This window comes from Triticum dicoccoides, chromosome 5B (genome assembly GCF_002162155.2).
Source record: "Triticum dicoccoides isolate Atlit2015 ecotype Zavitan chromosome 5B, WEW_v2.0, whole genome shotgun sequence".
NCBI lineage: Eukaryota > Viridiplantae > Streptophyta > Magnoliopsida > Poales > Poaceae > Triticum > Triticum dicoccoides.
This window is the reverse complement of record NC_041389.1, coordinates 503,148,576-503,170,798: the sequence shown is the minus strand read 5'-3', so window position 1 is coordinate 503,170,798 and position 22,223 is coordinate 503,148,576. Positions and strand designations below refer to the sequence as shown.

The 22,223-nt window shown below is 45.9% G+C and overlaps 2 protein-coding genes and 1 long non-coding RNA gene across 4 annotated transcripts in view; all 3 read right to left on the bottom strand.

Moving 5' to 3' along the window:
• Positions 1-16,911: 16,911 nt before the first annotated feature.
• The window catches only part of LOC119309864 (serpin-Z2A-like), a 20,442-nt gene continuing 15,130 nt past the window's right edge, over positions 16,912-22,223 (bottom strand). The window contains exon 2 of the mRNA XM_037585766.1: positions 16,912-17,787. Within this exon, the coding sequence (XP_037441663.1) occupies positions 16,912-17,787 (876 nt within the window). The remainder of the gene's footprint in view (positions 17,788-22,223) is intronic.
• Positions 18,920-20,230, bottom strand: LOC119311174 (protein FAR1-RELATED SEQUENCE 5-like). The gene is made up of 2 exons (XM_037586807.1): positions 19,688-20,230; positions 18,920-19,605 (listed from the first exon to the last, which is right to left on the bottom strand). The coding sequence occupies exons 1-2, from the start codon at positions 20,212-20,214 to the stop codon at positions 19,110-19,112; spliced, it is 1,023 nt and encodes a 340-aa protein (XP_037442704.1). The 5' UTR covers positions 20,215-20,230; the 3' UTR covers positions 18,920-19,109.
• Positions 21,374-22,096, bottom strand: LOC119311175. Of its 2 annotated transcripts, XR_005150910.1 has the most exons (4): positions 21,858-22,096; positions 21,642-21,714; positions 21,481-21,568; positions 21,374-21,407 (listed from the first exon to the last, which is right to left on the bottom strand). It is a non-coding gene; the product is annotated as an uncharacterized LOC119311175 (long non-coding RNA). The 2 variants fall into 2 exon arrangements; XR_005150909.1 differs by having other exon boundaries at positions 21,642-22,096.

Genomic DNA, 22,223 nt, shown 5'->3' with positions numbered 1-22,223 from the left:
GAGCTAAACTTGTATTGAGTGAAATTATTATTTTGAAATGAGCTAAATAATTTTGAAATTAGTTTTGTAATTAATGAAATATAGTATTTCAATAGAGCACTACCAGGAAAAGGGCTATAGATAGGATTGATACTAATGGCGCACAGGTAAGTAGTGCGCCACTACTATATACTAATGGCGCACCAGACACACGGTGCGCCACTAGTATTAATTTTTTTTCATTTTTCCATACATACTAATGGCGCATGAGGTCGAAGTGCGCCATTACTAGTTCTAACTAATAATGGCGCACCGTGCAGACAGTGCGCCATTAGTATTTTTTTTTAACTTTTTTTGCAAAACTACTAATGGCGCACCTTGTCACAGTACGCCATTACTAGTTTAAACTACTAATGGCGCACTTTTCCACAGTGCGCCATTAGTATATATATATTTATTTATTACTTTTCTACAAAACTACTAATGGCGCACCACCTGCAGGTGCGCCATTAGTAACCAGGGTTACTAATGGCGCATTTGCTGGTGGTGCGCCATTAGTAACCTGGGACCAACAAGATATTTTGGACAGCCCACCTACCCACTCACTTTCCCCACTTCATTCTCTCCACCTCCTCCTCCAAGCTTGTCTCGGCTGCCTCCTCCTCCTCACCTCATTTGCACCATAGATTCATCAAAATTAAGTGGTGAAATTACCTTTTTTTGATAGGTAAGTAAGGGGAAAGCTATCTTCATGATGTAGATCTACTTTTTTTCTCCCTAGCTCGCTCCAACAACGTGCACATGCACTTTTTGTGGCCTAGCTAGATCTATGTATGTTTGTGGTGTTGCATGTGTTTGTGGTGTTGCATGTGTTTGTGTTTGCAGGTACCGGTATTTGAAATGCGATAGTTGCCAACATTTTGCCGGAATGTTGATTCATTTTCGTTTCGGCGAGAATTTTGGCACTATGCATTCTTTTTGGTCCTATTTTTAGGGAATGTCATGCCAAATTTTTTCTTGGTTCTAAAATACCGTTTTGCTCTACCCCGCAGGCCACCATGGTCCGCACGATGACCGAAGGCATCGTGAATAGGTTTTTGAGCTCCGCGAAGGCCGAGATGCTTCAAAAGAACAAGACGGAGATAAGATGTCCGTGTCGAAGATGCAAGCTGAAGAGTCTTATTGCGGACCCGGATTTCGGGCAGGTGCGGGACCACCTGCTCTTGCGTGGTTTCATGGATGGCTATCGGTGGCAAGGTGATGAAGATGACTATGAAGTCGTCCATGGGGGGCGAGCAAGAAATGAGGAAGGGCAACAAGACAAGTACCACCGCGGAGAGGGCGGGCGAGAAGACGAAGAATCTCCAGGACATGATCACGGCGGTGATACTGTACACAGTCATCATGTAGAAGATGTCGTACATGATGATGAGGAAGATCAAGACGAAGGGCATGATCATGAAGATGAAGATGCCGGAGCAGACGACGATGGAGGCTGGGTGCAGGACCCTCATATTCAAGAGCTGCTTCTCAAGCAGACGGATAACGCAAGAGCTGTCGCCCGAGAGAAAGCCAAGCTGGATCAACTGGAGATAGACGCGGTTACTCCATTGTATGAAGGATGCAGGCCCAAGGATACCCGCCTGAAAGTAACGCTCATGGCTCTGGAGATGAAGGTAAAACACAAAATGACCGACGCATGCTTCGACGAGAACATGTCATTCTGGCACGAATGTCTTCCCAAGGGGAACAAGTGCCTGACCAGTTTCGAGGAGGCGAAGAAAATCGTGTGTCCTCTGGATTTACCGCACGTGAAATACCATGTGTGCATGAACAATTGCATCATTTATCGGGACGAGCACGTGGAGTCTACCATATGTCCGGTGTGCGGCGTCACTCGATACAAGAAGAGGAAGAAAGCTCCTCGAAAATCGGTGTGGTAATTTTTGATCACTCCTCGTCTGCAGCGGTATTTCGTGGACCCTAAGGTAGTAAAGCTCCTGCGTTGGCACACGGATAGGGAGGAGAAGAAGCGGGAAGATGACGGAAATGATCCAGAGATAAATAAAAAAGACAAGATGCTGAGTCACCCTAAGGATGCGAGCCAGTGGCAAGCGTTGAACTTCAAATACCCAGAATTTGGGAAGGATCCAAGGAACATCGTGCTGGCACGAGCACCGATGGAGTCAATCCGTTTGGCAGCCAGAGAAGCACACATAGCACCTGGCCTATGTTTGTGTGGATGTACAACCTCCCCCCTGGTTGTGCATGAAGAGGAAGTATATTCACATGAGTATGCTAATTGAAGGGCCGAAACAACCAGGGAACGACATCAATCTGTATCTGGGGCTGCTGAAGGAGGAGCTAGACACGCTATGGAAAACGCCAGCCAGTATGTGGGACGCCGCAGAGAAAGAATACTTCCCTATGAGAGCCGCACTGCTCACGATGGTGCACGACTATCTCGGTTACGGATATCTCGCGGGGCAGGTAGTCCACGGATTTTCTGGATGCGTAAGGTGCATGGATGACTCAACGTATCGCCAGCTAGATAGAGATCCCGGGTCTTCGAAAACTGTGTTCATGGAACATCGAAGGTGGCTTCGCGACGATGACCCGTGGAGGAAACGCAAGGATCTATTCGATGGTGAAACCGAACCCCAAAAACGCCCGTGTACGAGGAGCGGCGAGGAAATAGACGAGCTGTTGAAAAATTGGAAAGACTGCCCACTGCCGGGAAAGAAGCAAAAGGCGCTAGAGCCGGGAAAGAAGCGAAAGGCGCCAGAGCCGCTGCTGAAGGTATGGAAAACGAGGTCTGTTTTCTAGGACTTGCCGTACTGGAAGATCCATCGTGTGTCTCACAGCCTTGATGTCATGCATATCACGAAGAACGTGTGCGAGAGTCTGCTTGGTACCCTGCTCAACATGCCAGAGAGGACCAAAGATGGACCGAAAGCAAGGGCAGACTTGAAATCAATGGGCATCAGGCAGGAGCTTCACGCTAATGATGATGAGGAGGCGAAGCAGGACACAGAAAGTCGTCGCAAAGGCAAAAAGGCCAAGAAGACCGGAAATGACTACCCTCCTGCGTGCTTCACTCTAAGTCAGGAGGAGATCGAGCAGTTTTTCACCTGCCTCCTAGGAGTAAAACTTCCTTACGGTTACGCGGGGAAGATAAGCAGATACCTAGATCCAGCGAAGCAGAAGTTCAGCGGGATGAAATCTCACGACTGTCACGTGCTGATGACGCAGATACTTCCATTTGCAATCCGTGGGATCATGGACGCGCACGTCCGTAAAACGCTATTTGGCCTATGCAACTTTTTCGACGTCATCTCTCGGAAGTCGATTGGCGTGACGCAACTCAGAAGGCTACAGGAAGAGATAGTGGTGATACTATGCGAGCTTGAGATGTACTTCCCGCCCGCATTCTTTGATGTTATGGTGCATCTGCTGGTCCATATCGTGGAGGATATCATCCAACTCGGGCCGACGTTCCTGCACAGCATGATATCGTTCGAAAGGATGAATGGTGTCATCAAAGGATACGTTCTCAACATGTCACGTCCAGAGGGAAGTATAGCCAGGGGCTTTCTGACCGAAGAGTGCATCTCCTACTGCACGAATTATCTAGGCATCGAGAACCTCGTTGGTCTGCCCGTCAACAGGCACCTCGGCAGGCTCGCTGGATGGGGTCACCGTGAGGGTCGCCGAGAAATGCATGTCGACTTCGAGGGTCGACTTGCCGACTTTGAAAGAGCAAACCTAGTCGCGCTACAACACATAGACGTGGTCGATCCTTGGGTGATAGAGCACAAAACCTTTATTGAGAAGACGTACAATGACCGAGGCCAACAGAGGACGGACGGAGATATAATCAAAGAGCACAACTCATGTTTCACGCGTTGGTTCAAGCAGAAGCTTCTGTCGTACCCTTTACATGAGGATTCTTCCGCGGAAGAACAACTCATATTCGCCTTGTCACAGGGCGCCGAGCACAACCTGATGACCTATGAGGCGTACGATATCAACGGCTACACATTCTACACCGAGAACAAGGACATGAAGAGCGATGGTTATCAGAACTTCGGGGTAACGATGGAATCCTACACCGACAACGACAAGGACAAATACTACGGAAGGATCGAGGAGATCTGGGAGCTGAGCTACGCTAGAGAGAAGGTCCCGATGTTCCGTGTCAGATGGGCCAAGAGCGTCCTAAAAGAAGACCGGTATTTCACCACCATGGTTATACCCGAAGCCAAATCCAAGACCGCGGGCGCAAACGTCACCGCGAAAAATGAGCCATGGGTACTAGCTTCCCAAGTGGACCAATGCTTCTTCATTACCGACCCGTCAAAGCCCAGTCGTGTTGTCATGAGGAGAGGCAAAAAGAAGATCATCGGAATGAATGGAGTAGCCAATGAGCAAGACTTCAACAAGTACGGCGACCCGAAGATCGAACATGACGACGACGATGAAGTAGCAGCACACACCATAAGAAGAAGCAGGACCACCCTACCTAAAGGACGTCCGTTCCACAGAAGAACTCCATTTGCGAAAAAGAAGGGCAAGAAGATTATGAACAGGTAGCTAGCTAAGATGATTGTATTTAAATTGTAGTCTTCATTTCTCGATTGTATTTCGACATTTTGAAATGATATTTCTTCTGTTCTAGTCCTCATGAATATTGAATTATGTTTATTATGGTATTGAATTACTAACTCACAAAAAGTATTGAATTTGTTAATATTTTGTGAACTCATTAATATTTTTAAATTTTTATGATATTTTTTCAAATATTTTCAAATAAAAAATTTGATGATATTTTTTAATATTCATAAATAATTTCAAATAAGAAATTTGATGATATTTTTTCACATTCATAAATGTTTTCAGATTTGATTTGTCATTTTCTAAGAAAATATTAGAAAAAATAATTTTTATCAATAAAAAATAAAAAATAAAAAATAAAAAATAATTTTTATCAATAAAAAATAAAATAAAAAATAATTTTTATCAATAAATAATTAGATTTGATTTGCACCCTCCCTCCCTCCTCTACTCATCTCATGTATATGGTGTAATAATTTTTATCAATAAAAAATAAAAAAATAAAAGTTACTAATGGCGCACCAGGAGAGGGTGCGCCATTGTTATCAATAAAAAAATTACTTATGGCGCACCCCTCGGTGGTGCGCCATTGTTATGGATGTACTTATGGCGCACCCCTGGGTGGTGCGCCATTGCTATCCCTTTCCCCCCTCTATCCCTTTCCCCCTCGCCCCCCACGCCAGATCAAATCCCTAGCCCCCTCGCCCCCCGCGCCAGATCCCTTTCCCCCTCGCCGCCGACGACCCCTTTCCAGTGCACCCTGTCCCCACATCCAGCGCTCCTCCACCCATCACCACCGCAGCTCTTCCACCCCTCACCACCGCAAGCCGCCGCCACTCCCGAGCATCCCTCTAGTTCGATTTGAACTCATCAGATCGCGCGGTGACCGCGGCCCCCTCGTCGTTGCCGCGACCACTGTCGTCGTTGTCGCGCGGGAAGACGTCCATGAGGATCACCGCGTTTGGCTTCTTCCGTTCAGGGAACCAGCTCGAGCCGGGGTCTCGCGTAGCCGCCGCCGTCGCCGCCTTCTTCGTTCGTCCACCCACATCTCGTCACCCCGGCCTTGTCGAGCTCTCCTCCGGCCCTCCCCGTGGTGAGCATCCTCCACCCCCACCCGTTCCCCCCTCTGTCGCATGCACCCGTCGCCCCCATCGGCCTCCCCTTCCCCCTGTTGCTCCCATCGCTGATGGTTCTGCTGCCGCTGCTCTATTGTTTTGCCGCCACTGCTGACGCTGCTTGCTCTGCTGCGCTGCTGCCTGTCCTTGCACAGCCGCCCGCGTCCCGCCCGTCTTGGCCTCAGAATGGAAATAGGGTTGTTGTTGTAAACTAAAAATGGATCAGAATGGAAAAGTGCGTGTTTCTCTCAAAAATTTCAAAAGAGTAGGATGGGTCTTTGTTCAAAAATGATTTATAGGAATTATAGGGTCTCCCAAAAATTTTGTGGCAATTTTATAAAAATTATTTGAATTAGTTTTAGTGCAACATAGGCAACTCAGAGTTTGAAAATGGCATTAAAGGAATTTGTTTTTAGGGTAAATTCTATTATGAAATAATTCCTACTGTTATTTAAAATATAAATGAAATGATTTGGAACACCAAGCAAGAGTTACGTTTCAAGTTGCTGAACCTTTTCATATAAGCTTGCAGAAGATTTAATTGATCATACAGAAAATGAAAAACGAAGGTCATACCGATCCTAGTTGGTATTATTTTCCTCAATTTTAAGTGTTGAATGAACACATAAAGAGAGTGCTAAGTGATTTCAATATATCAAGTTTCAGAATAATATATAGGATTGTTGGTTTTTAACCTTGGTTGCCATTGTTTCTATTTGTAACGGTCTGAAGAATGACTCATGCTGTTTGTGCTAACAATCTCTAAGTGAAAGCAACTAGTTGGAGTAGATTTGTGCACACAATACTCCTTCCAAGACAATTTGCTTCCAAGGAGTAGTTTCAGTTTGCTTGCAAGGAGTAGTTTCAGTAAAGTTTCAGCATGGTTTTAGTTTGCTTCCAAGGAGTTGTTCTCTGTCTGGTCCAATTCTGAAGAAATAAAAAGTAAATAGTTTGTTTGTTCCCTGTGTGGTCACTCTATTTTTTGAGTACTGACATTAGTTATGTTTGTTAGCAGCAAGATATTTAAATGAAGCTTGTTCTTTTTCAACTATTCAACTGATGCCATGAAACTGAATATAGTAGTTGAAAACCCTGTTTTTCTTCCTGATCGTGAAAATTTGAAGTCTTGTTTGTGTTTTGGTTTTGTTGGTTGACAATTATGTTTAGTTTTTCATTTCATGGGTGCTGTAAAATGTGCAGGTGGTGAGTTGAGGCTCAGCATACAGCTTGTTTGGACTAACCAAGAGGACGAGGTATGTTGCTTGCCCAAGCTAAGTGACACGTACGCGCCAAGTTTTCTGTTATATAATTACCTGTTAGTGCTTAGTTAAACTGCATGATACGGCCATAGCAGATGGATGGTACTAGGTGTTGTTTTGTTTCTTGCCAATGTATTCAGAGAGCAGATGTGCCACTGCAGATTTCTTTTCTTGAAGGCAGCTCACATAAGTTGAGCTACAAGTGAACAACTTGCTGCTATTAGATCTGGAATGGAAGCTCACATAAGTTAAGCTGATTTTTGTCCATATGAAAGCAGAGGACCATATGGTCTGTGGCCTTTTCATCCATATGAAAGTAGAGGCACATTGTGGTGCTAGTTTGCTGGGTTTTGTCTCCGACCATCGTGTCGTGGTGATTTTGCAGGTACCCCGAGAGGCCTTTGAGTTTGCCAGAATGTTGATTAGCTTCCATTCCGGCAAATTCGGGTACTCCATATGTCCTATTTTCAGCAAAGGTCATGCTGAAATTTTCCGTGAATTTTAGCATGACTTTGCTAAAAATAGGACATATGGGGTACTTGCTACTAATGCATGGGCCGGGGTATCTTAATACTTAATTAAGTAGGATCAACTGCCCCTTTATTCTTGTTGCATTAAACCATAGGTGGCAATAGAGCCAAGTGATTAGGCCCAACTTAGAATTCTCCTTAGCATCGATAAACCCTAGATGATAAACCCAACATAGGTGGCAATAGAGCCAAGTGATTAGTGCCAAGTGATTAGGCCCAACCTAGGGTGCCTCGGCATCGATAAACCCTAAATGATGAAAACTTAACTTGGCTGCCCCGGATGCCTCAGTGTCGATGAGAACCTAAATGATGTACGCTTAGGCTTTTAGGGTGCCTCGACGTCGACAAACCCTAAATGATGAAAGCTTAGGCTTTTAGGGTGCCTCAGCGTCGACAAACCCTAAATGATGAGACCATGATCTTGTTCCTTGACAATAACCAACTTTTTGACCAAACTTTTTTCCTATTTAGAGCGAAACATGGCCCACAACGATGAGGCCGGTGGTTCGGGTGGCAAGCAATTCTGGGAGCTATCCCAGGAGATGGAGGAACAACCTCACCGCTATGAAGACGCTGCGGAAGACACCGATCCTGACTACACAACCCCTAGTGGCGTCGGGGATGACACCACTGATGGTGCCACCGAGGATGCCACCACTGATGATGGCGGCGCACACACAGATGGCAGCCAATCGAAGAAGCAAAGGAAGGACCGGCGCCCGAATGCGCTCCGCACCCTCAAGGAGGAATTTACTCAAGTGGACTCCGACGGGCATCCAACGGAGCCCAAACATATAGTCAAGGGGTACTCGCTTCAGCTCGGGTACATTCTCTGGAGCACCATCTCGATCAACACCGAGAACCTTAGGCATAAGGACCACGGGAATTTGCGCAACCTCCTCTTCATGAAGCTGCACGAACGATACAAGTTCCCCGCCGAATTTGAAAACACACGCCTCTCAGGAAATAAAGTGTACAGTGCCGCCCTCATGGGGATGAGCACGGCCCTGTCTACTTGGAGAAGCGCGGTGAAGAGAATGATTGATAAAGGTGATAGTTATGATAAGATCAAGGCGAAATATCCTTTGATGAGCGAAGATGAGTACAAGGAGTTCAAGATCAAGTGCGAGAGCAGCGCAACCTCCGAATCAAGTCAGTGGGGGGAAGAAATGCGGGGGCTGAACTTAGGGGAACACAAACTCGGTCCCGGCGGTTACAGAGTGGTGGAGCCTATATGGGACAAGGAGGATGCAGAGCATGCCGAGCAAGGCCTACCGCCCCGCTTCGAGAAATACAGCGGTGACAAGCAGACCAGGAACTTTGTCAGGGCCTGGTATAAGGAGGACCCGATAATAAAGGAGCTTACCACGGATCCGAAGACCAGGGCGCTTGAGCTTGTTCTGGTAAGGAATACACCCCCACGTAATTAGCTCCATATGGTTGCACTCTAATTAATCCCCAATATTTCTAAATGGTTCACGTTCCTTTCGCAGGACACTGAAAGCAGTAGCACGTGGTCGTCTCAGAGCTCCCCTTTCGACACCCCTTTAAATAGGGCGTTGAACGTAATGAAAAAGAAGGATAAGCTCACTAAGCCGACGTCAGCTGGTCGTGTGGCCGGCAAAGGCTTGTCCACAAAATGGGGGTCATACTATACCGCTGGTGTGTGGAAGGAGAAAAAGACCAGCTCGGAAAGCCAGACGCGCGAGGTTGAAGCACTCAAGGCACAAGTGGCGCGGATTTCGGAGCTTGTCCAAGAGCAAGTGGAACAACAACTGGGAACGAAGCTCAACGCCATGGTGCCTACGTTGATTCATGGGCTGACGACGTGGATTGCGGACGACCAACAGGGGCCTCCCCCGGTTCCCAGCTTCACGGCCAGCAACTCGCACAGCGCGCAGGCGGCGCCATTGGTGTCTCAGGCGGCGCCATTGGTGTCTCCGGTGGCGGCGCCATTGGTGTCTCCGGCGGAGGTGGTATTCGTGTCTCCGGCGCCGGCACGGGCATTGGAGCTTAATGCACCCGGGTGTACGCCGGCCGGCACCTCGCCAGCAAGCGCCCCCTCTGTCAGTTGCACGCTCGCCGTTGGCGGTGCCTCGACATTAGCCGAGCTCGACGGCATCATGGTAACTAGGCCTCTCGGCCGATGACTTCATCTCCTTGCCTTTGACTGGGCATCCCTGACGCCCTACATGTTTTCGCAGGGCGCCGCCGACGTTCCTTGCACTCTTCTGCACTTCGTGGGCGGCGAGTTGGTCGATGTCGCCAAGGGCAGAATCGTTCAACCGGGCAACCGCATGTTCCACGGTAATCCGATGGCACCCACAGTGTATAGGGTTGAAGTGGTTCGGGTGCTGCCAGGCTACGACGAGCTGTTACCTCCGATTCGACCCGATGGGGCCGACGAAGAAGATGAGATGACCCTCAGCGCCTGCGTAAACTGGCCCCTGCTTTGGCCGAAGAGCCAGATTCGTTTGGGGGCGGGGGACACCACCCCACAGACAAGACCGCCAGTCGTGCCGGCGCCAAGCCATGGCAAGAACGCCGCAACGCTACCTGACATGCCGGACATCCCTATGTCGGACATCCCTATGGCACAGGATACGGACATCCCTATGACACAGGATCCGGACGACGACGACAACGATGATGATACATTTACCAAAGTCGATAAGTACTTTGCCGAACATGGGTACGCTGATGAGTTCTGCGGGCCTCTTTCTCAAGAACCCAACCAAGACGACCGCAATCTAGCTGATACAGCGGAGAAATCCAATTGCAACAGGCGTCGTCTGGCGTTCAGTTCTCAGGAGACGCCTCCAGCTCCCGCCTTCACCGAGCCTCATATAGCTGAGGTGCGAAATATTATCAGTCCCAACACGCTCAAGAAGGCGGTCTGTGAGCAGAACTCGGTCCCATTACAGGAGATCAAGAAGAAGGGACGGAAACGAAAGACTAACAAGGGCGCCGGTGCGAGCCAGCCGGCACTGAGTTCAATCCGTGCTCAGGACGGGCCACCTTCACCTAAGGATATCTCGAGGAGGGTGCATGTGGCGGGTAGGGCGATGCTACCACCAAATATGCTCAATGCTGCAACCAGCGCTATGCGGAGTCTGCACGACAGTGTTCTTTCTTTGGAGAAGCGGCGTCTCAGAGAGAATGATGTGGCATACCCGGTTTTCGTGGCCAAGGTGCCAGAGGGCAAGGGCTTTGTGGATGGCGACATCGGGGGTACGATCGTCCTGCGGTTTGATGACATCTTTGCTATGTTTAACCTTCATCCGCTGCACTACACCTTCGTTCGGTTGTTTTCGCTGAGTATGGAGATGCGGATCATTAGAGACAAGACCCCGGACATCGTGATAGTCGACCCCTTCTACATGCGTGCCAAGCACTTGAGCAGCGCCGGGGACCGCCAAGTTGCGAGTTCACACCTCGAAGGCGTCATTCTGGCAAACCCAGATAAGGATAACTTCCTTGTGGCTTACTTTCCCGAGTAAGTCATCCCTTAACCGCCCCGTAACATATGATTTCTTAGATTTCGATCGTTCTTTTTTTTCTAACATTCCATATTCTGTGCAGTGACACACATTGCACACTCATCCTCTTAAGCCCGAAATATTCCATGGCCACGTATTTCGACCCGAACCGTAACTCCAAGATAGACTACACAAATGTCAAGAAATTTCTTGATGATGTTCTCCCCGGCTACGCCAAATCTGGAGGCACCTTCACCAGGGCAGTTCGTAAGTACGGCAAGCACACCTTCTCACACAATACGAATTTCTGCTGTGTCAAGCAGCCGCCTGGCGGTCAGAAGGATGCCTACTACGCCCTCCATCACATGCGGGCGATCGTAAGGGACCATCATCACCTTCTGCTACCAGATAGTCTCAAAGATTGGGCCGCGAGGTTGTCGGCAACCCAGGACGCGGACCTCAGACAAGAATTCTTTCGCATCCAGTAAGAGTTTGCGGACATCATCCATCAAGATGTCCTTCATACCTCGGGGCAGTTCTACCTCAGATATCAACCGTCCAACAATGAGATATATGGAACGCTACAAATGCAGGGTGACAACGACCGCGATTTCATGACCATCACGACAGACGACACTTCATCCACGCTCCTGTCCGATGAGTCGAGTCGAAAGTAGTGATGTGTAGTTCTGAAACATTGATTGGCTCATGTTGTAATTAAACTTTAATGAATTCGTATGTCTTTGGTTTGGATAGTCATTCAACTTAGATGTAATCGATGCTATTTATTAGTAGGATCATGAATCGTGCTATTAATGTCTTGCTTTTCTCTTCCGATCCTTTTGTTGCATACTTACATATTGCTTATGTATTGTCTGTTGTCTATTGTTTGGCTTGTGCATAGAGATGCCGTCATATTCGTGTACAAGGGTAAGGTTCCCGGAGTCTACGACGATTGGGAGGAGTGTCGGAGACAGATTCACCGTTTCAGCGGTAACAGTTACAAAGGGTACACCACTAAGGCGGAGGCCGAATCTAGATACGACCGCTATCTAGCGGGAGAGAGGAGGGAGCGTTGGAGGAACCGGATGAAGACCAGTTTGATCACGATGATGCTCATCGTGATGACCGCAGCTCTCTTTTATGTGATGGTAGTTTAGATGATCGATATCGACTTGTAATGTGAAGACAAACTCGATACTCGCGGTCTTGAGACTTGTAATGTTTTATCTTTCTTCGGTCTTTTAAATTCGGAGACTAATACGATGAATTGTATTCGAAGACTAATCTTCTATTGTGTTCGATGAATCTGCTGTTGTTGTGTGCTGCTGTCTATATTCTGTCCAATAATATATTTTGTAACATGTGCAAAAATCAGAAAAGCAAAAAAAAAACCAAATATTCATACTAATGGCGCATCACCACAAGGTGCGTCATTAGTATGCCAAAGGATACTAATGGCGCATCAAGGCAGAGTGCGCCATTAGTATGACAAAGCACATGGTTACATATGGGCCCCGGGAGGCATACTAATGGCGCATGGTCTTACATACTAACGGCGCACTGCCTGGTGTGCCATTAGTACACTAGATACTAATGGCGCACCAGTGGTGCACCATTAGTAAAAAATACTAGTGGCGTGCTACTAATGGCGCACCGGTAGTGCGCCATTAGTAGGCAAAACCGGTGCGCCATTAGTAGGCCTTTCCCTAGTAGTGGAGTTTTTGAGTGAAATACATTTGAACGAGTGAAATATGTTTATTGAAATGATTGAAATCAATTTTTATATGAGTGAAATATCAGTTCTGCAAGCGCACAATGAAATTAGTTTGTAGTATATCTTTTGTAATGAGTGAAAAAGATTTTTCAAAATGAGTGAAATACAATATTTCAATTCAATGAGTGTAATGTGTTTTCTGAAATGAGTGAAATGTGTTTTTGTAGTGAAATAAGTTTACTGAAACTGAAAATTCATATTTGTGAGGATGAGTAAACAAATATTCAAAAGAAACCTATTTCAAAAGAAATAGCATGAACAAAACCTATTTCGTAAGAAATATGTGAAATAAACCTATTTTATAAAATGTGGTAAAATATATTTATTGAAATGATTGAAATCAATTTTTATATGAGTGGTATATCAATTTCGCAAGCACGCAGTGAAATTAGTTTTGAAATATATCTTTTGTAATGAGTGGACAAGGTTTTTTGAAACAAGTGAAATATAGTATTTTCAATGGAGTGAGTGTAATGTGTTTTCTGAATGAACGAAATCTGTCTTTCGTAAATGAGTGTAATATCCGTCTTTCGTAAATGAGTGTAATGTGTTTTCTAAAATGAGTGAAATCTATCTTTTGTAAATGATTACAGTGTGTTTTCTGAATCTAGTGAAATGTGAAATTGACTGGAAGATTTTCCGAAACTAGTGAAATGTAAAGTTGACTGAAATGCTTTCTCTGAAATGAGTGAAACGGTAAAATTCAAACTAGCCAAGTGCATCCAAGATTGATCTTGTTTTAAAGGTCTTGCCGCCCTGAATTTAAAAATATAAAATATTTCAAAACTGGATATTTAGTTCAAAAGTTATCAACATTTTATAATGTTGTATGGAAAATAAAATGCAAGTATTTAGTGTGTGTGCATGCAGCTCGTCCATCCGCTCTTCCTCACCCTGTCGCCTGACAAAAGTACTGTTGTGGACCCCGTCCAACCCTGTATATCTATTTGTATAAGCTTGGTATTGCTAAAAGAGAGAAAGTGGGGTCTACTAGCCACACCAATCTCAAAGCAATGTTTGTGGCTGATTCTACACCGGTACCTCCCTCCACCGGTAAAAAAACTTAGCCGAAAGAAATGCGTACCGTGCATTCGGCACTATCTTTTTTCTCTTTCTGAGATCTGGCAGTTTTTCCTTTAACTTTCACGCATTGGGCAGTTATCCACTCCCTCCAACCAAGCTTAGGTTTTGGGTACCGAGCGAACATTGGACGAAAGGCGTGAAATAAATTCAAAGAAATGCAAGCGTCCAACCATACATTGGTAGTCGCCTACTCACGCAATCACCCCCTCTCATGGACATCATTTATCCTTTATGTTTTTCTTGTGTCCAACTTGGGACAGGTTGGTAGGAGGACAACGGTATCCCCCAGTCCATCAAGGTTCATGTCCTAGACTTAATATTGATGCTCATATTTTTTCTAGATTTATTATTCCAGACTTTCCGGCGATGTTCGTTAAGTGAAAGGAGATGTTTTCCTCGACTACGAGGCGCGTTTGATGACTTGTTAATCTTAAGATGATGTGCCGGTCATTTTCTCGGAGCGGAGAGGCTCAGTAAGGGTAAGATATACGTGTGTGTGTTTATAGGTGTATATATGCTCGTGTATGTGAGCGACTTCGATTGTATTGTATTAAAAGAAAGAGTAAAATGCACCCGCGGTCATTAAACTTGTGTCAAAAGCTCACTTTGATCACTGTACTTAAGAATACAGTCAATACGATCATTATATACAACTTGAGGTGATTATACGGTCACTGGGTCACCGTATAGCTCCGTATTTTTCTCTGTTGACTGGTCAAACATCACAACACCCTCCCTCTACCTATGTGGGCCCCATCTGTCAATTAAAAAATGCCATGCGTGGCAGGAGAACCAGCGATCATCTGCTGAAGCCCACGTACGCACACAACTGTGCCCACACAACTTCGTTTTAATATGTACTCACAGAACACGCATACAGCACACTTGAATGCATATTTAATTAACACGCACACAACACACTTAAATCGCATGCACGCAACACTTTCGCAAGCCGTTGGGCTACTTGCACAACACGAGGTTGAGGCGCGACGTTGTAGTGTCGCAGTTCTTTGTCGACGTCGCCATCCTTCTGGCGGTGCACATCCTCGGCGCCGTCGCCATCATGGGTATCATTTACGTGTCGCCGGTGGCAAGGCAAAGATGAGTGGTTAAATAAAAGGGTGTCCTAAAACCTATGCTCTACAATATGTTTACCGGCAAGGCGAACGCTATGGGGCAAGGTCTAGATGTGTGAACCTTCGCCGTGCTCATCATGGTGTCCATGTTGTCGAGCTAACAGCTAAGGCCTGTGCGGCTGCGCGTGCATGCCGGTGAACGGGAACATGGCCATGTTCAAGCGAGCACACCGGTCTCAGCTGCTTGTGCCGAGACACTGGTCGAGAATGTAAGATGAGATAGCACGAGAAAGACTGCAACTGCAACTATTTTCGACCGTATTCATTCACCGTGCTCAACTGTATTCACCATCATCGCACGAGAGAATGTACAGGGATGATGAGCAGGTAGGTGCGGCAACTACGCTAACAAGCAAGGATGGCGTGGCGACGGCGGTATCCTCGTGGTGGACCTTTATCCTCGGGCTCTGTCGCTGCGACGACGTTTGCTCCAGCATCGGCGTGGAGCTTGAAAGGTAGTCCAGGAACGGATGCTGACTATGATGAGCAACAGACACTTTAAGTCACCACGCTCCAAAGCGGTAAGCAGAGGGGAGGCAAATCCATGAACTCGTAGATAAAGTCTAGAGGGGAGAGTTTATCCTAGCCATCTAGGATTAGGGAAGAAAACAAGAGGAACTTTTCACATAACAGAATTTAGGTTAATTGGGTTGACATTTTGTGTCGGTGGTTTGGTACATATAGCTGCCATGTTTTTAGGCTAGAAATTTAGATGTGAAAGTTAACCCGTTTTCACTCGAACGTGAAAATCGACACTCTTTCCATACTCTTAAAATCAACAAAGAAGATTAAGATTCTCTAAGATTTATAGTTCTTTTTGACATAATACATACACATACACTTATATATGCGTACATACATTCATCTTTATAAACGCACGCACATCATACACCTATGAGCACCTCTAAGAAATTGAGTCGGCGTATCATCTTGAGATTGACGAAGTCATCACAAACACCTTCATAGCCGGCGGGGATATCTCCTCCCACTGAATACACATTGCCAAAAAGCATGAAATAAATTCAGAAAAATGTGAGCACCCAACCATAGGTTGGTAGTCGCCTACTCACCCATTCACCCCCTCCCATTGACATCCTTTACCCTTTATGTTCTCCAATTTGTGTCCAACTTGTGATAGGTTGGTAGGAGGATAGTGGTATCCCCAGTCCACTAGGTTTTCAAATCCTAGACTTAAAAGTGGGCTAATTTTGCCTGACAAACTTCGATGGCAAAATCCTTCCCAAAATTTTGAGTCGTCTTTAAACTCTTTTCTTTGTCTCATTTCGAATGAATTGACTTTTATTCCTTATTCTGATCCAACTCTGTTGTTGAGACAACTGAAAATTGTGTTTACTTGTTCTGAAATCCTTTATCTTTGATTTGTGAAATCCTTGGGTTTAGACATTGGTGCTTGCATTCTTTGGATTTATTTCAATCTTTCCGGCCATGTTCATTAAGTGGAAGAAAACGTTTCCCTCGACTACGAAGCGCGTTTGATGACTTTATCAATCTTAAGATGATGTGCCGGTCATTCTCTCGGAGGTGCTCAATTGGGGGTAGGGTATGTGTGTGTGTGATTATAGCCTAGGAATGGGTGTATATATATGCTCGTGTATGTGAGCGACTTTGACGGTATATATTGTATTAAAAAAAATTGTGTCCACCTTTGACACGACTGGGTGCGCAACGGACACTCTAGCCGTTCGATTTCGAGCTTGATGCGATTCTAGCCGTTTGATTTGGCCTCGAGTGATTCCTGTTCGTCGGATAAAAATCGGGTTCGAAGCAATGAATAGTAATAGTCCATATTCCCCTACTCATTTCTCTCTTTGAATAGTCAATCCAGTTTAAACTCCCAGTCTTCGGCAAAATAAAAATTCACAAGCTTGAGTCATTAGTTGGCGGGTGGCTATTGGAGATACAAAATATAGTCGAGTTTCTAATCCACGTCGTGTAATGTGTCTTGGTGTTTTGTAGGATCAAGCACATGGCCGGCGAAGACGACGGCACCGGACACCTCCTCGATCACAAAGAAGGCAAACGGATGGTCGGCGATGAAATCCACCGGCTGACAGGCCGATTCATCTTCCTCCTCACAGACGGTTACTGCCGCCGCCTCCGTGCCTTCCTCGTTCACCTCGACCACCGCCCTGTGGAAAACGTCCTTGAGCACCAGCCGCTTTATGTCCCCAGAGGTATCCTCGACGTCGGGCGCCATGCCAGTCAGGTCAGCCTTGTCGGCCTTGAACGCGGCCACGAGTCCCATATCCCCAAGCACCCCGGACAGCTTGCCGTAGAAGGAGACCTTGAACTTGGGCAGGCGGAACTCGTCGACATCGACCTCGTATTCCGGCAGGTGGTCGCGCAGGAAGCTCGGGCTGGACGCGATCTTGCCGACGAGGTCCCACAGGCCGTCGCGCGCGTCCGGCAGGAAGACGCACATGGAGTAGCGCGGTAGTGGCGGGGCAGGATCGTCGCCGGACGAGGTGCCGCGTCGCCGCTTCTTGGAGGCGCCGGGGTCCTTGGACCTGTACGGCAGCCGGAGCACCTTGAAGCCGTCGTGCTCGTCGATGTACTGGCTCCGCCCGGTGCGCATCATGGGCGCATCCACGGCGGTCCCGTCCAGGAGGTAGAACCGCTCCACCTTGGTCTTCTTCTTCTTGAATGGCGTCTCCCACTTGCCCTTGAAGTAGATGGCGTTGGCGAGCACCACGGCCGTGTCCTCGCCCACCGACTCAGCGGGGAGGATCGAGTCGATGAGGTTGCCCGTGGCCGCCGCGACCCACTTGTTGATCTCTTCCCTCGACTCGTCCGCCTGCACCGACAGCAATCGATCAATTTCCATTGGATGGATTCATGCGTGCACTATATATATATGGCAACATATCTCGTGAATCCGGGCTATTTCCTGTGTCCGTGTATCCCTTCTTTCTTAGCCCCACGATCTTAATCTCGCACCTCACATGCAGTCAAGCGTCTTTTTACATTTACCTGCCCGCTCTCTAACTTAAAACCATTATTATTTGCAAAAGAGCCCCTTAAGCATCTGACGCAAGATCCCTAGTTGTGCGCCTCAAAATCCTCTTTGCCCAATCAGCCGCATCTCCTCCAAAATCAAATTCCAATCGGAAGGCCTCCTACAGCGGCAAGCCTGCAACCACGGCCCGGTCGATTCCCTAGAAGTCCTCTGGCGATGGAATCAAGTGGCGACGACGATGGCAACCCCACGGCCACCAGCGACGTCGACGATGGGCCGGACGGTCGTCTCGACGGCGAAGTCATCACGAACTGGCGTTGTTCCGCGCTGGTGACGAAGCATCTCTGATGAGGCGCCATCCCCTGGATGGCCTTCCCCGGCCGCTTTGATTCCTTCAGAGGAAGCTGTAGACGAGAACTACAGAAAGTAGGTCGTATGCTGTAGCAGATGTACTAGTGGAAATACTGAGTTGATGTACTCGGTCGAGGGACATGCACATTACTAATGCAAGTGCTTGTATCAGTGAACTGTTGAATATTTACAGCATAATGAATGGCAATGGCTTGTTCAGATCAGAGGCATTAGTTAAGCTTTTCCTTGTTACTGTAGTTTGCTTGGCACTTGGCCAAAATTATCCTCTTTGCTGTTGCCAAAAAATTAAGTGACTAATTCAGTTATGTGTTAAAAAAATAAGTGACCTTCTGAGTCATATAGTCGAAGCATATATTTCAGTAAAGCTGTTGAAGTACATAAGTGGTCAGGGATGGCTACGTACAGTTTTGAGATCAAACTGTAAGGCAAAATCACCATGTAAAGTTTTCTGAATATCTACTAACTCCATTGTGTCCTCCTGGATGATGCATGTCTGACCAAAAATAAAGAAGCAACAGATATGCATGTATTGACACTGAACATCATCACAAGTTATAGAGAAACCAGAAATTTAATCATGCTTGCATAGTTTCTTGAAACGTCTCAAGTGGATAATTATTTTCTAGATTCTGTAGCCATTTGACAAGCATTAAACTTGTCATAAATCAAGATTTTTTTTTGACATAACACAAATTCTGATCCATTACATGAATTCAGTACACCAAAGTGTACATGATAACATAGATAAATTTATTCTTTGCTTGGACAACTTGTTGTATCAGGAAGCACTATTTGGCTGCATATCTTGCACAATCACACTCCCTTTCCCTTTTTTTGCTTGGACAATTACGACTATCATGAAACACCATTTGCTTGCACGTCTTGCACAAGCGTGCGACCTTTACCTTCCCTTCTTTGTCCTTATTTTTCCGATCCCCCTCCTTAATCTCCTTTCCTTGCTTTATTCTTTTGCATCTTCCCACGGTACGAACATCCGTTGGCGGATGTATATGAACTTCGGTTGGAATATTGCAACCAATAAAAGCCTCATATTCCTCTTGCCTAGTGCTTTGGGTAGCTGCAGGGACCATTTGGTCCAAAGGCGCCTCAATGTTCAAAACACTTGATGTTAAGAAGTCCATGCCTTCATCTGAATGCTTCGCCTTTTGAATAAGTTCTTCCATCTTATTGCGTACAGTTGAAATCTTCTTTCTCGTGGCCGCATCCAGTGCATCCGTGGGTTTTTCTTCTAGTAGGTTTCCCTGTTCATCATAAACATTCTCCCTGCAAAATAAAAGAATGTTGTTAGTCATATGATTTCGGAATAACAATAAGAAATCAGTTCACATGTATTACTTTTTCTTACCTTTTGCACCTCTTCTGCCATCTTTTCATAATGTAGTGGCTGGGAAGCTCATTTTGGTTTTCAATCCTCAACACTTGGATAATATGGCGACATGGAAAACCGACTGACTCAAACAACTTGCACGAACAGTTTGCTGTCATGCTTGTAGTGTCATAGCAAACCTCCCTAACTTTACCAGACCGACCTCTCAGGGTCACATTTTTTACCCCCACACCTTGTGTAATACTCTGAACAAAACAATGGTCTCTAGCAGCAATAATCTGTAGCTGAAGTTTCTCGAACACCTCATATGTGAATACCTCACTACCTTGTTTCTCCATTGTCCATGGTGTAAATAGTTGAGGGGTGGTATGTATGCTTCTGTTGTCTGCCATTAATTCTTCCTCACGTTGGCATTCTAAAGCTGTGTCAAACCTCAGCCAAAACTCAACAAAAGCGAGCCTTCGATGAATGAAGCGGTTAAAAAAAGAATTTGCACTTTCTGATCTTGAAGTGGTTCGAAGAATGCCTGCTAGAGATATATCCATAAAGTACGCTGGTATCCATGTGTATCGAATGCTAAACCTCTTGGCCAACCACTCATTTTCCTCCAACCCAAAATCAGTAATGATGGAATTCCATTGTGACTCAAACTCAGTTGAAGTTTCCGAAACCCAAACACACGAGTTCAATCTTGTCCAAAAATCAGAATCTTCTCTAATCGAAGGTCCAACCTTTTCAGGAACCTTTTCCATTATATGCCACATGCACAACCTATGCACAGTTGTTGGAAGAACTTTATCAATACCATTCTTGATGCTAGTGGCTTCATCGGTTATGATGAGTCTAGGTGCTGCCCCTCCCATTGCTGTTAGGAAGGTCTGAAATAACCAAATGTATGACTCATCCTTCTCATTTGATAAGAATGCAGCACCAAAAAAGACACTTTGTAAGTGATGATTAACCCCTGTAAATGGTGCAAATATCATGTTATACTGATTAGTGGTGTATGTAGAATCGAAGGATATCACATCACCAAAGTGACTATAGTTCTTCCTGTTGGTGGCATCCGCCCAGAACACACGCACCAACTCCCCCTCATCATTCACCTCAAAATCATAGAAAAATGCTGAATTCACTTCCTGCTTTCTAGCTAATTGGGCCACAAACATTTGAGCATCTGCATCTCTGATTTTATACCTGAGTCCGCGGTAGTAATTCTGCAAGTCCCTCTTTGTGCACCCAGCATTCGGAATTCCACCCTCACTAACTTGCAGGAGCCTGTATGCCTGCGACGTTCCAATACTTGCCTTATGACATGTGTATAAAGTATTTTTTGCCCTCTCACTAACTCTACGATTTGATCTGATCAAATGACGCTTATTAGGCGATACAAGGCCATGAACATGGTGCTCAATCAGTGAGTCTATCTTGTAGGTGTTCTCCCCACAAAGTCTAACAAGGCATCACAACCGCATCGCGTATCTGTCTGCTTACGCCTTTTCCTCAAGGGGTCATTAGTCTCTTTACTATCTTTTGCCTTGAATCCTTCCCTATTACACATGAAACGCTTAGTACGGACCACCTTATTATCAATCTTTTTTTGTTGTCCAATGCGAACACCAAAACCTGATTGATGCGCATATTCCTTGTAGAACTTCTCCACAGCCTCGAGTCCTTCAAATGTCATACCCACTTTAGGCTTTAGATGCTCATCACATTCAGGTATAAAAGACGAAGACTGCAATATCAAGAATAAACCAAAATAAGCATCTTCATGCATAGTTTCTGTTCTTAGTGCAAAGTGGACTTACGAAGAGAGGTATGTTTGTGTTCTTTTTGGGCGTACTAAATCCTCCCTGGCTCGTATGCATTTGAACATTATTCATAGGATCCATACTGCTGCACACAGGATTATAATATTAGCCTTCAAACTACACTTACGGATGTACACAAGGATCGAATTTGTTTTTACCTCAAACTTTTGGTGCCCTCGTGTCTCTGATTGCAAGTGGTATTACCTGCTAGTTGTTCATTTGTAGTCGCCACTGCATCAAAGCATCACCGGTTATAGTCTTATAAAGGAGATGGGTCTAGATCGGAGAAGTACATGCATGGATGGCTTGCCGGTGCTTGTCAGGTTCGTATCAACCGTGGAAGCAGTGGAGCATATACAGGATAGGGATGCTACCTGTATGGGCTTCCTGCCGGTGGACGTCGGAATCAACTCAACGGAAATCAGAGACGCCTGGCGTTTGACGGCGGCGGCGCACGAGGCACACGCGCGGTCAGGGTATCCTTGCAAAACTAAATTGCAGGTTTTAGTTGGAGGGTGGGCGTATTAGTGTAAAATTACCACTAAGGCTGCTAATTCTCGGGATTAAGATCGTGGGGCTGAGAAAGACGGGATACACGGACACAGGAAATAGCCCGGATTCACGAGATATGTTGCCTATATATATATATATATATATATATATATATATATATATATATATATATATATATATATATATATATATAAATATATATATATATATATATATATATATATATA